The 14,069-nt window shown below is 46.0% G+C and overlaps 1 protein-coding gene across 9 annotated transcripts in view; it reads right to left on the minus strand.

The window, feature by feature from the left end:
• The window catches only part of LOC139381733 (slit homolog 1 protein-like), a 175,368-nt gene that overhangs the window by 39,382 nt on the left and 121,917 nt on the right, over nt 1-14,069 (minus strand). For all 9 annotated transcript variants that reach the window (XM_071125470.1, XM_071125469.1, XM_071125464.1 and 6 more), the window contains 9 exons: nt 12,570-12,714; nt 12,267-12,341; nt 12,026-12,169; nt 8,256-8,399; nt 7,984-8,150; nt 3,446-3,578; nt 961-1,029; nt 803-874; nt 599-670 (listed from right to left, as the gene is read on the minus strand). In XM_071125470.1, coding sequence (XP_070981571.1) covers nt 599-670; nt 803-874; nt 961-1,029; nt 3,446-3,578; nt 7,984-8,150; nt 8,256-8,399; nt 12,026-12,169; nt 12,267-12,341; nt 12,570-12,714 — 1,021 coding nt within the window. The remainder of the gene's footprint in view (nt 1-598; nt 671-802; nt 875-960; nt 1,030-3,445; nt 3,579-7,983; nt 8,151-8,255; nt 8,400-12,025; nt 12,170-12,266; nt 12,342-12,569; nt 12,715-14,069) is intronic.

Here is a 14,069-nt window from a genome sequence, read left to right on the forward strand (position 1 = left end):
GGCTCGTCGCTGAGTTTCAAGCATTGAGCTGTTTATGACTTCAAGCCTATCAACTCCCGAGATGAGGCTGGTGTAACCGATGGCTAGCTAGTGTCACGTCGTCATGAGGAGACCAAGGCGCAGCGGGATAAGAATACATTATTCATTCATTCAACGAAGAACACTAAACAAACTAACGTGAAGCTATGATAAACCGAGTGCTGACATGCAACTACACATAGACAATAACCCACAAAAAACAAAATGAAAAAATTATTTTACAAACAAGTTGAACGTTTTTTTGCAGCCTGATCACCAAAACCTCCTCAACCGTCTTTCACTACCGTGTAGAAAGTACAGGACAAGACTTGAATATGGATGTTTGTAGGATAAGAGGTGTTAGGGCTGGACTGGGCTGGACTGGGCTGGGTGGTGTGTGTCTTCTGAGATGACCTAGCTGTTTATAGTGTCCAGAACAGCTTCACTGGAGTCACTCTACAATTCTCAACACCCCCCCCCCCCTCCCCCCACAGGCATGCACACATAGACACACGTACAAAAACACAGTCCCCCCCCCCACAGGCATGCACACAGAGATGGGATAGGAGAAGGTGCTCACAGTAGTCGAAGGGAACGTAGTCCACCAAAGGCCAGACTGGGGATGCAGCGCAGAGAGTTGTAACTCAGGATCCTGGAATGAGAAGAAACAGGGATTATACCGTGTCATCAATCCCTCATGTTAAAACAGATCCTGGAAAAGCAGAGAGTTGTGATTGTGTGTTCAGTGCTCTCATAGTGGACAGGTGGACTGATCAGTGCTTACAGTGTGGTGAGCTGACTCATGTTGGAGAATGAAGAGTTGGTTAGAGAGTTGATCTTGTTGTTACTCAGGTCTCTGGAAGAGACAGAACACACTGTTAAATTACACACTGACAAATAACACCAGGTAAATATAAAGGCTGGTCAGGAAGACACACTCACACTAACTGGAGGTATTTGAAGGTAGACAGTTCCTTTGGCACCACGCTGAACTGGTTCCCGTCTAGATACCTGTGCAGAGACAGACAGACATTCATCATTTAATACTTGTGTGAAATGGCAGCATTCAGAGCTTTCTAAAGCCACAGAGAGAGAAAGGCCAGACCACTAACCCTAACAACCCCCTGTCAGATAGTAACACTGTCCCACCACTCCTCCACCCACACCCCTCTCTACCTATCTCCTCCACCCTGCCTCCACCCACACCCCTCTCTACCTATCTCCTCCACCCTGCCTCCACCCACACCCCTCTCAACCTATCTCCTCTACCCTGCCTCCACCCACACCCCTCTCAACCTATCTCCTCTACCCTGCCTCCACCCACACCCCTCTCTACCTATCTCCTCCACCCACATCCCTCTCTACCTATCTCCTCCACCCTGCCTCCACCCACACCCCTCTCTACCTATCTCCTCTACCCTGCCTCCACCCACACCCCTCTCTACCTATCTCCTCCACCCTGCCTCCACCCACACCCCTCTCTACCTATCTCCTCCACCCTGCCTCCACCCACACCCCTCTCAACCTATCTCCTCTACCCTGCCTCCACCCACACCCCTCTCTACCTATCTCCTCCACCCACACCCCTCTCTACCTATCTCCTCCACCCTGCCTCCACCCACACCCCTCTCTACCTATCTCTTCCACCCTGCTCTCCTTCCACACCCCTCTAACTATCTCTTTTCCTCTGCCTTCACCCACACCCCTCTCTACCTATCTCCTCCACCCTGCCTCCACCCACACCCCTCTCTACCTATCTCCTCCACCCTGCCTCCACCCACACCCCTCTCTACCTATCTCTTCCACCCTCCCCTGCCTCCACCTACACCCCTCTATACCTATCTCCTCCACCTTCCCCTGCCTCCACCCACACCCCTCTCTACCTATCTCTTCCACCCTCCCCTGCATCCACCCACACCCATCTCAACCTATCTCCTCCACCCTCCCCTGCCTCCACCCACACCCCTCTCTACCTATCTCCTCCACCCACACCCCTCTCTACCTATCTCTTCCACCCTCCCCTGCCTCCACCCACACCCCTCTACACCTATCTCCTCCACCCTGCCTCCACCCACACCCCCTCCACCCTGCCTCCACCCACACCCCTCTACACCTATCTCCTCCACCCTCCCCTGCCCTCCACCCACACCCCTCTACACCTATCTCCTCCACCCTGCCTCCACCCACACATCCCTATACCTATCTCCTCCACCCTCCCCTGCCTCCACCCACACCCCTCTATACCTATCTCCTCCACCCTGCCTCCACCCACACATCCCTAAACCTATCTCCTCAACCCTCCCCTGCCTCCACCCACACCCCTCTATACCTATCTCCTCCACCCACACCCCTCTATACCTATCTCCTCCACCCACACCCCTCTCTACCTATCTTCTCCACCCTCCCCTCCCCTGCCTCCACCCACACCCCTCTCTACCTATCTTCTCCACCCTCCCCTGCCTCCACACACACCCTTCTCTAACAATCTTCCTCTCCCTCTGCTGTCAAAGGGAAAAGAGTGTAACTACCATGGACACACTCCCACCCCCCACATAAATCTCTACTGGAACATTGAGGTCTTCTGCTATTGTTCTATGTTGCCCTGAGGGCAAAGAGGCCCCCACGAAGGTGAAGGTGATGGGGTAATGACAGTGTGTGTGAGTGTTGAGAGGTGGGGGCATGGAGTAATAACGGTGGAGCGTTAGATGGTTAAAGACTGTGTGTGTGTGTGTGTGTGTGTGTGTGTGTGTGTTTGTGTGTGTGTGTGTGTGTGCAAGGGTTACAGCAGTTTCATTAATGACAGTGTTGGAGCAGCACACTCTCAGATGAAAGCATGGGACACCTGGTCACACCTGCTACGACAATGACAATGTGTGTGTGTGTGTGTGTGTGTGTGTGTGTGTGTGTGTGTGTGTACCCCGTGGAGAAGTGGAGGAAAGTTCAGACCCATCCCAACAAAACTTTCTCATTAAAATGTCCTCTTGCTGCTGGGGACCACTCATAGAGAGAGTGACATCAGTGTTAGGCCTGGGGGCCGCTGGGAGCAGACAGGAATGTCTGAGAGAACAACTACAACATGTTCCTCTCTTTCTGTCTATCTCTCTCTTTCTGTCCATCTCTCTCTGTCCATCTCTCTATTTCTGCCTATCTCTCTCTTTCTGCCTATCTCTCCCTTTCTGTCTATCTCTCTCTTTCTACCTATCTCTCTCTTTCTGTCTATCTCTCTCTTTCTGTCCATCTCTCTCTTTCTGTCTATCTCTCTCTTTCTGCCTATCTCTCTCTTTCTGCCTATCTCTCTCTTTATGCCTGTCTCTCTCTTTCTGTCTTGACTACAATGCTACAATCTGCTCATGTCCATAAAGTTAAACCTGATTTTATCACAAACATTTTATAATTGAAATGTTTGATGTTCTGCGGAGGAACTCACAGCTCGGTGACGTTTCTGGGGATGCCTTTGGGCAATGTACGGAGGTGTTTGTTACTGCAGCGTACCACGGTCTCCAGACAAGTACACTCACTGGGACACTGAGGCCTGGGCACACAGCTTGTCTCTTCCACACCTGGGGAGGGCGGGAGGGAGGGAGGGAGAGAGAGAGAGAGAGAAGGGGGGGAGAAGGCGGCAGTGAGGGAGGGGATTTTGATTATTCAAATGGCTTTGAGTCACACACTTAAACACAGAGACACACAATTATCGCTAACAATTTAGCAAAGTCTAAGAACAAAACAGATTGGGCAAGGAACACAGCTAGAGAGATATGAGTGGGAAAGGGGCGGAGAGAAGGAGGGAGATAGAGATAAGGAGAGACATATACCATATACCAAAGATAAAGAGAGGGACAGCGGCGTGTGGAAGAGCGATATGTGGGGGAAGGGGAGGTAAAGAGGGGGAGAGGGAGTGAGAGACAGAGTGAGAGACAGATACCTTTCACCAAAAGAGACAAGAAAAGGTCAACCAGTGAAGAACAAACACCATTGTAAATACAACCCATATTTATGCTTATTTATTTTCCCTTGTGTACATTAACCATTTGTACATTGTTTCAACACTGTATATATATACAAAATATGACATTTGTAATTTCTTTATTCTTTTGAAACGTCTGTATGTTAAATGTTTACTGTTAATTTGTATTGTTTATTTCACTTTTGTATATTATCTACCTCACTTGCTTACATATGTTAACATATGTTTCCCATGCCAATAAAGCCCCTTGAATTGAATAAAGAGGGGCAGTAGCGAGGGGGTTGAGAGATGGACCCAGATGAAGTGAAAGAAGGGAAAAACACCATAGCTGCATTTAAAGGAGAGAAAGAGAACACAAGATAATTACAGACTGAGGAGTGAGAGATGAGAAGGAGAACATGTGGAGAGGAGAGCATCCACTAGTCAGACTAATGTGATATCGAAGAGAGAGGAAAAGAGATGACAGATAGAGAGACTAGAGGAAAATAAATGATAGAGAGAGAGAGTAAAGGAAAAGAGATTATACATAGACTAGAGGAATAGAGATGATAGATAGACTAGAGGAATATATATGATAGATAGAATAGAGGAATAGAGATGATAGATGGAATAGAGATGATAGATAGAATAGAGGAATAGATAGAATAGAGGAATAGAGATGATAGATAGACTAGAGGAATAAATATGATAGATAGAATAGAGGAATAGAGATGATAGATGGAATAGAGATGATAGATAGAATAGAGGAATAGATAGAATAGAGGAATAGAGATGATAGACTAGAGGAATAGATAGAATAGAAGAATAGAGATGATAGATAGAATAGAGGAATAGAGATGATAGATAGAATAGAGGAATAGAGATGATAGATGGAATAGAGATGATAGATAGAATAGAGGAATAGATATGATAGATAGAATAGAGGAAAATAGATGATACATATAGAGAGGAAAATAGATGATAGATAGACTAGAGGAATAGAGATGATACATATAGAGAGGAAAATAGATGATACATATAGAGAGGAAAATAGATGATACATATAGAGAGGAAAATAGATGATACATATAGAGGGGAAAATAGATGATACATATAGAGAGGAAAATAGATGATACATATAGAGAGGAAAATAGATGATACATATAGAGAGGAAAATAGATGATACATATAGAGAGGGAAATAGATGACACATAGAGAGAGTAGAGGAAAATAGATGATAGATAGACTAGAGGAATAGAGATGATACATATAGAGAGGAAAATAGATGATACATATAGAGGGGAAAATAGATAATACATATAGAGAGGAAAATAGATTATACATATAGAGAGGAAAATAGATGATAGATAGACTAGAGGAATAGAGATGATACATATAGAGAGGAAAATAGATGATACATAGAGAGAGTAGAGGAAAAGAGATGATAGATAGAAAGAAGAGTCCCCTAAGCAAGCTGGTCCTGGGGCTCTGTTCACAAACACAAACACACCCCACAGAGCCCCAGGACAGCAACACAATTAAACTCAACCAAATCATGAGAAAACAAAAATATAATTACTTGACAAGAATTAACAAAAAAACAGAGAAAACTAGAATGCTATTTGGCCCTAAACAGAGAGTACACAGTGGCAGAATACCTGTCCACTGTGACTGACCCAAACTTAAGGAAAGCTTTGACTATGTACAGACTCAGTGAGCAAAGCCTTGCCATTGAGAAAGGCAGACCTGCTCTCAAGAGAAGACAGGCTATGTGCACACTGCCCACAAATTGAGGTGGAAACTGAGCTGCACTTCCTAACCTCCTGCCAAATGTATGACCATATTAAAGACACATATTTCCCTCAGATTACACAGAATTCGAAAAAACAAACTCGATTTTAAAAAACTCCCATATCTACTGAAATACCACAGTGTGCCATTACAGCAGCAAGATTTGTGACCTGTTGCCTCAAGAAAAGTCAACCAGTGAAGAACAAACACCATTGTAAATATAACCCATATTTATGCTTATTTATTTTCAGTATTGTACTTTAACCATTTGTACATCATTGCAACACTGTATATATACATACAATGACATTTGTAATGTCTTTATTATTTTGGAACTTCTGTATGTTAAATGTTTACTGTTCATTTTAATTGTATATTTCACTTTTGTATATTATCTACCTCACTTGCTTTGGCAATGTTAACATATGTTTCCCATGCCAATAAAGCCCCTTGAATTGAATTGAGAACAGAGGAAAGCTGGTGAGACAAAGACAGCATTCATTCTCAGCAGCAAGAAGATTCACTGGTCAATACAGCCAACAGCTCAATACCACCACTCAGCCAGCATTGATCACAGGCCTAGGTACTGCTGAGTGTGTGTGTGTTTGTGTGTGTTTGTCAGGTGCATCGATCACAGGCCTAGGTACTGCTGAGTGTGTGTGTGTTTGTGTGTGTTTGTCAGGTGCATCGATCAGAAGCCTAGGTACTGCTGAGAGTGTGTGTGTTTGTGTGTGTTTGTCAGGTGCATCGATCAGAAGCCTAGGTACTGCTGAGCGTGTGTGTGTTTGTGTGTGTTTGTCAGGTGCATTGATCAGAAGCCTAGGTACTGCTGAGTGTGTGTGTGTTTGTGTGTGTTTGTCAGGTGCATCGATCAGAAGCCTAGGTACTGCTGAGTGTGTTTGTGTGTGTTTGTCAGGTGCATCGATCAGAAGCCTAGGTACTGCTGAGTGTGTGTGTGTTTGTGTGTGTTTGTCAGGTGCATTGATCAGAAGCCTAGGTACTGCTGAGTGTGTGTGTGTTTGTCAGGTGCATCGATCAGAAGCCTAGGTACTGCTGAGTGTGTGTGTGTTTGTCAGGTGCATCGATCAGAAGCCTAGGTACTGCTGAGTGTGTGTGTGTTTGTCAGGTGCATCGATCAGAAGCCTAGGTACTGCTGAGTGTGTGTGTGTTTGTCAGGTGCATCGATCAGAAGCCTAGGTACTGCTGAGTGTGTGTGTGTTTGTCAGGTGCATCGATCAGAAGCCTAGGTACTGCTGAGTGTGTGTGTGTTTGTCAGGTGCATCGATCAGAAGCCTAGGTACTGCTGAGTGTGTGTGTGTTTGTCAGGTGCATCGATCAGAAGCCTAGGTACTGCTGAGTGTGTGTGTGTTTGTCAGGTGCATCGATCAGAAGCCTAGGTACTGCTGAGTGTGTGTGTGTTTGTCAGGTGCATCGATCAGAAGCCTAGGTACTGCTGAGTGTGTGTGTGTTTGTCAGGTGCATCGATCAGAAGCCTAGGTACTGCTGAGTGTGTGTGTGTTTGTCAGGTGCATCGATCAGAAGCCTAGGTACTGCTGAGTGTGTGTGTGTTTGTCAAGTGCATCGATCAGAAGCCTAGGTACTGCTGAGTGTGTGTGTGTTTGTCAGGTGCATCGATCAGAAGCCTAGGTACTGCTGAGTGTGTGTGTGTTTGTCAGGTGCATCGATCAGAAGCCTAGGTACTCCTGAGTGTGTGTGTGTTTGTCAGGTGCATCGATCAGAAGCCTAGGTACTGCTGAGTGTGTGTGTGTTTGTCAGGTGCATCGATCAGAAGCCTAGGTACTGCTGAGTGTGTGTGTGTGTTTGTCAGGTGCATCGATCAGAAGCCTAGGTACTGCTGAGTGTGAAATCAGTTGGTAAACAAAATAACAAAATACTTTTACAAGGACAGTTGATTACCTGGAGTCCCATTCAACCACTTTTTGACTTTGAAAGAAAGAGGATTGAGATGTTGGTGCAGAACGTATTATCAGTCCAGTCCCGGCTAGTTCATTTACCTCCCACACAATGGGGAACATCAACAGGTATCAACCTTTATCTTAAAGGGACAGTACATGGCAACAAAACAACAAAAAACTTGTGTGCTGGTGTGTGTGTGTGTGTGTGTGTGTGTGTGTGTGTGTGTGTGTGTGTGTGTGTGTGTGTGTGTGTGTGTGTGTGTGTGTGTGTGTGTGTGTGTGTGTGTGTGTGTGTGTGTGTTGACCGTAACTCACCCTCTTCACAGCGGAAGTCAGGCACTGCCACGTCCTGTAGTGGGATCTCCTTGAGGAAGGCGGGGCGCTGGCATCGAGGGTTGCCCGTGACGATCTTCCTGCTTCTCAGCCAATCACCAAGCCAGGCCAGACGACAGTCACAGTTGAAGGAGTTAGCAAGGAGGTTACTGATGGAGAGATCGAGGGAGAGAGTCAGTACCAGACTTAATAATTACACCAATTATGCTTTAATGCGCCGTGTGTGTATGTGTATGTGTGCATGTGTGTCTTACAGTGTAGACAGTGTTTGCAGGGTGTCGAAGGCTCCAGGGGTGATGGTAGTTAGCTGGTTGTCATAGAGAGACAGCAGGCGAACGTTGTACAAGCCAGTGAAGCTGTTGTTATGGATACAGCTGATCTTGTTGTTCCTCAACATTCTGGAATAGAGAGAACCGCTTAATTGTCATATACCATTGTGATGTGAATAGATATGAAGTGTATTGAAATATGGTGATATAAATAAATATCAAACATTAGGATAAAGACTTTCCCATACAGTCACTTTCCCCATACAGTCACTTTCCCCATACAGTCACTTTCCCCATACAGTCACTTTCCCCATACAGTCACTTTCCCATACAGTCACTTTCCCCATACAGTCACTTCCCCATACAGTCACTTTCCCCATACAGTCACTTTCCCCATACAGTCACTTTCCCCATACAGTCACTGTCCCATACAGTCACTTTCCCCATACAGTCACTTTCCCCATACAGTCACTTTCCCATACAGTCACTTTCCCCATACAGTCACTTTCCCCATACAGTCACTGTCCCATACAGTCACTTTCCCATACAGTCACTTTCCCCATACAGTCACTTTCCCCATACAGTCACTTTCCCATACAGTCACTTTCCCCATACAGTCACTTTCCCCATACAGTCACTTTCCCATACAGTCACTTTCCCCATACAGTCACTTTCCCCATACAGTCACTTTCCCCATACAGTCACTTTCCCATACAGTCACTTTCCCCATACAGTCACTTTCCCATACAGTCACTTTCCCCATACAGTCACTTTCCCATACAGTCACTTTCCCCATATAGTCACTTTCCCATACAGTTACTTTCCCATACAGTCACTTTCCCCATACAGTCACTTTCCCATGAAGTCACTTTCCCCATACAGTCACTTTCCCATACAGTCACTTTCCCATACAGTCACTTTCCCCATACAGTCACTTTCCCCATACAGTCACTTTCCCCATACAGTCACTTTCCCATACAGTCACTTTCCCATACAGTCACTTTCCCCATACAGTCACTTTCCCATACAGTCACTTTCCCCATACAGTCACTTTCCCCATACAGTCACTTTCCCCATACAGTCACTTTCCCCATACAGTCACTTTCCCCATACAGTCACATTCCCATACAGTCACTTTCCCCATACAGTCACTTTCCCCATACAGTCACTGTCCCATACAGTCACTTTCCCATACAGTCACTTCCCCCATACAGTCACTTTCCCCATACAGTCACTTTCCCATACAGTCACTTTCCCCATACAGTCACTTTCCCCATACAGTCACTTTCCCATACAGTCACTTTCCCCATACAGTCACTTTCCCCATACAGTCACTTTCCCATACAGTCACTTTCCCATACAGTCACTTTCCCATACAGTCACTTTCCCATACAGTCACTTTCCCCATACAGTCACTTTCCCATACAGTCACTTTCCCATACAGTCACTTTCCCCATACAGTCACTTTCCCATACAGTCACTTTCCCATACAGTCACTTTCCCCATACAGTCACTTTCCCATACAGTCACTTTCCCATACAGTCACTTTCCCCATATAGTCACTTTCCCATACAGTCACTTTCCCCATACAGTCACTTTCCCCATACAGTCACTTTCCCATACAGTCACTTTCCCATACAGTCACTTTCCCCATACAGTCACTTTCCCCATACAGTCACTTTCCCCATACAGTCACTTTCCCATACAGTCACTTTCCCATACAGTCACTTTCCCCATACAGTCACTTTCCCATACAGTCACTTTCCCATACAGTCACTTTCCCATACAGTCACTTTCCCCATACAGTCACTTTCCCCATACAGTCACTTTCCCCATACAGTCACTTTCCCATACAGTCACTTTCCCATACAGTCACTTTCCCCATACAGTCACTTTCCCATACAGTCACTTTCCCATACAGTCACTTCCCCATACAGTCACTTTCCCATACAGTCACTTTCCCCATACAGTCACTTTCCCATACAGTCACTTTCCCATACAGTCACTTTCCCCATACAGTAACTTTCCCATACAGTCACTTTCCCCATACAGTCACTTTCCCCATACAGTCACTTTCCCATACAGTCACTTTCCCATACAGTCACTTTCCCCATACAGTCACTTTCCCATACAGTCACTTTCCCCATACAGTCACTTTCCCATACAGTCACTTTCCCCATACAGTCACTTTCCCATACAGTCACTTTCCCCATACAGTCACTTTCCCATACAGTCACTTTCCCCATACAGTCACTTTCCCATACAGTCACTTTCCCATACAGTCACTTTCCCCATACAGTCACTTTCCCCATACAGTCACTTTCCCCATACAGTCACTTTCCCATACAGTCACTTTCCCCATACAGTCACTTTCCCATACAGTCACTTTCCCATACAGTCACTTTCCCATACAGTCACTTTCCCCATACAGTCACTTTCCCATACAGTCACTTTCCCCATACAGTCACTTTCCCCATACAGTCACTTTCCCATACAGTCACTTTCCCCATACAGTCACTTTCCCATACAGTCACTTTCCCCATACAGTCACTTTCCCCATACAGTCACTTTCCCCATACAGTCACTTTCCCATACAGTCACTTTCCCCATACAGTCACTTTCCCCATACAGTCACTTTCCCCATACAGTCACTTTCCCATACAGTCACTTTCCCATACAGTCACTTTCCCATACAGTCACTTTCCCCATACAGTCACTTTCCCATACAGTCACTTTCCCCATACAGTCACTTTCCCATACAGTCACTTTCCCCATACAGTCACTTTCCCATACAGTCACTTTCCCCATACAGTCACTTTCCCCATACAGTCACTTTCCCATACAGTCACTTTCCCATACAGTCACTTTCCCATACAGTCACTTTCCCCATACAGTCACTTTCCCCATACAGTCACTTTCCCCATACAGTCACTTTCCCATACAGTCACTTTCCCCATACAGTCACTTTCCCATACAGTCACTTTCCCCATACAGTCACTTTCCCATACAGTCACTTTCCCCATACAGTCACTTTCCCATACAGTCACTTTCCCCATACAGTCACTTTCCCATACAGTCACTTTCCCATACAGTCACTTTCCCCATACAGTCACTTTCCCATACAGTCACTTTCCCCATACAGTCACTTTCCCATACAGTCACTTTCACCCATACAGTCACTTTCCCATACAGTCACTTTCCCCATACAGTCACTTTCCCCATACAGTCACTTTCCCCATACAGTCACTTTCCCATACAGTCACTTTCCCCATACAGTCACTTTCCCATACAGTCACTTTCCCCATACAGTCACTTTCCCATACAGTCACTTTCCCCATACAGTCACTTTCCCATACAGTCACTTTCCCATACAGTCACTTTCCCCATACAGTCACTTTCCCCATACAGTCACTTTCCCATACAGTCACTTTCCCATACAGTCACTTTCCCCATACAGTCACTTTCCCCATACAGTCACTTTCCCCATACAGTCACTTTCCCATACAGTCACTTTCCCCAGACTAACATTGACTCGGTACCGGTACACCCTGTATATAACCTCGTTATTGTGATTTTATTGTGTTACTTTCTTTAATACATTTTTTAACTTTAGTTTATTTAGTAAGTATTTTCGTAACTCTATTTTCTTAAAACAGCATTGTTGGTTAAGGGCTTGTAAGTAAGTATTTCCTGGTAAGGTCTTCGGCGCATGTATGCAGTGTGTGTGTGTGTGTGTGTGTGTGTGTGTGACTCACAGCATGCGTAGTCCCTCCAGTCCCTTGAACATTCCACTGCGGACAGAGTCCAGCTGATTGGCGGTGAGGTGGAGCTCATTGACTGACCCCGCCCCCTCGAACACCCCATCTTCGATCTCTGTGATCTTATTGTTGCTAAGGTTACTGGGAATAAATCAATTAAAGCGATTAAAAATAAGTTCAGTGAACTTCTTTGATTAAGTAAATAAGTTACCATAGCACATCATAAACTACAACTGACATCTTTTTGAGCTGAGAGAGGGTCTTGAAGACTCCTACAGCCTCCAGTGTGCTGATATCATTGTTGTTCAGACGACTGGGAAGAGAGAGAGGAGAAAACAGAACATGGTTAGAAAGAAACAGAAACACAACGACGAATCCTGAAAAGGTTTCAAACATTTGCAGAGATAAACCATTGACATAAATGTGTGATTAATGTGGTCCAGATGTCTTGCAGTTAAGTGTCAGGGAGGCAGGTGTGTGTGTGTGTGTGTGTGTGGATGTGTGTGTGGATGTGTGTGTATGTCTGTGTGTGTGTTCTTACAGTTCAGTGGTAGAGGAAGGGATGTGTTCTGGTATCTTATTGAGACGTAGGTTGGAGCAGTCCACCACGTTGGACTCACAGCGACATTTAGGAGGACAGACTGGATCACTGTTACACTCATTATTCAAACGGACGTCCTCGGTGCCTGAAGACAATGGTACATAACACACACAACTTGGAAAAAAAACTCTGTACCTGACAGACAAAAAACACCCGCACAAAACCACCTTTTACCAAACTTGTACCTGAAACCCAAAATGCACACGTCCAACTGGTATAAAAAGCTCACACACACACACAACACATTGAGACGTGCTTACAACTCTCTGTGACACACTGGCCTACGCCTATTCTGGCCTTAGAAAATCACTCTATAGGGTCACATCTAGGACGATGAACCTAAACACCTGAGGGCTAAGATACACCAATGGCGTTTGCTGGCCGAGAGCACTTAGAACATCTGAACAGAGTGCCGGCCGTAATTTGCAATCTGAGTGCGCACCGATTTTACATGTAGAATCAGGTGAAAATGTCAGCAGTAGACGTCAGGGGGTGGTCCCTAAACGACAGTGTGCTGAACGATGTACACCAAATACACATTCGGTGCAATATGTGCGAGCCTTTAAAGATCAGCTCTCGCCTGGCCTACCACGACCCAAAAGGTTGGCACGTACTACCAGATGAGCGATGGGTAGTGGGAGGGAGAGAGCAGAGAGGAGTGAAAGAGTGATAGAGAGAGAGAGAGAGAGAGAGAGAGATAGGCCAAGAGGGAGAGAGCGGAAGGAAGAGATGAGTGCTATTTTAGAAATGTGACCTAGTGGTGTGAAAAGAACAGCAGGTCCTTAAAATGCAGACCAGAGGGAGATGGAGATATTAGGAGAGTTGGAGAGAAGGAAATGGAGAGAGGTGGGGAGAGGCAGGAGAGAGGGATGAGATGTCAGAGAGGATTTGGGCAGTCTAGCAGAGGACCCTAGAGTACAGGCCAGGGAGGAAGTGAAGTGTTTAAAGGAGAGGGAGAGAGATGGAGAAAGAGAGTGAGAGGGGGATGAGAGAGGGATGACGTCAGAGATGGCTAGGGAAGGAGGGAAAGGAATGAAGACAGGTGGGGAAGGAGGGGAGTGGCTCCATTGCATGGGAAGATGAGTGTGATGAATATAAGAGGTGAAGGCAACAGTATGTGGGAGAGGCGGAGGGACGGACAGAGTGATGAAGAGAGCGAAGCAGACAGGGATAGAGGAATTCAGGGACGACGTCAGAGGGGTGTGCACTTCTACTTCCTATTTTCCTCCCCCTCTCCCTCGCTCCTCTCTCCCTCTTTCCTCTCTCCCTCTCTCCTCCTCTCCCCTGTCCCTCTCTCTCCTCTCGCCCACTCTCCTCTCTCACTCTCTCCCCTCTCCCTCTCCCTCTCTCCTCTCTCCCTCTCTCCTCTCTCCCTCTCTCCTCTCCCTCTTTCCTCTCTCTCCTCTCGCCCACTCTCCTCTCTCCCCTCTCACTCTCTCC

This window comes from Oncorhynchus clarkii, chromosome 23 (assembly GCF_045791955.1).
Source record: "Oncorhynchus clarkii lewisi isolate Uvic-CL-2024 chromosome 23, UVic_Ocla_1.0, whole genome shotgun sequence".
Lineage (NCBI taxonomy): Eukaryota > Metazoa > Chordata > Actinopteri > Salmoniformes > Salmonidae > Oncorhynchus > Oncorhynchus clarkii.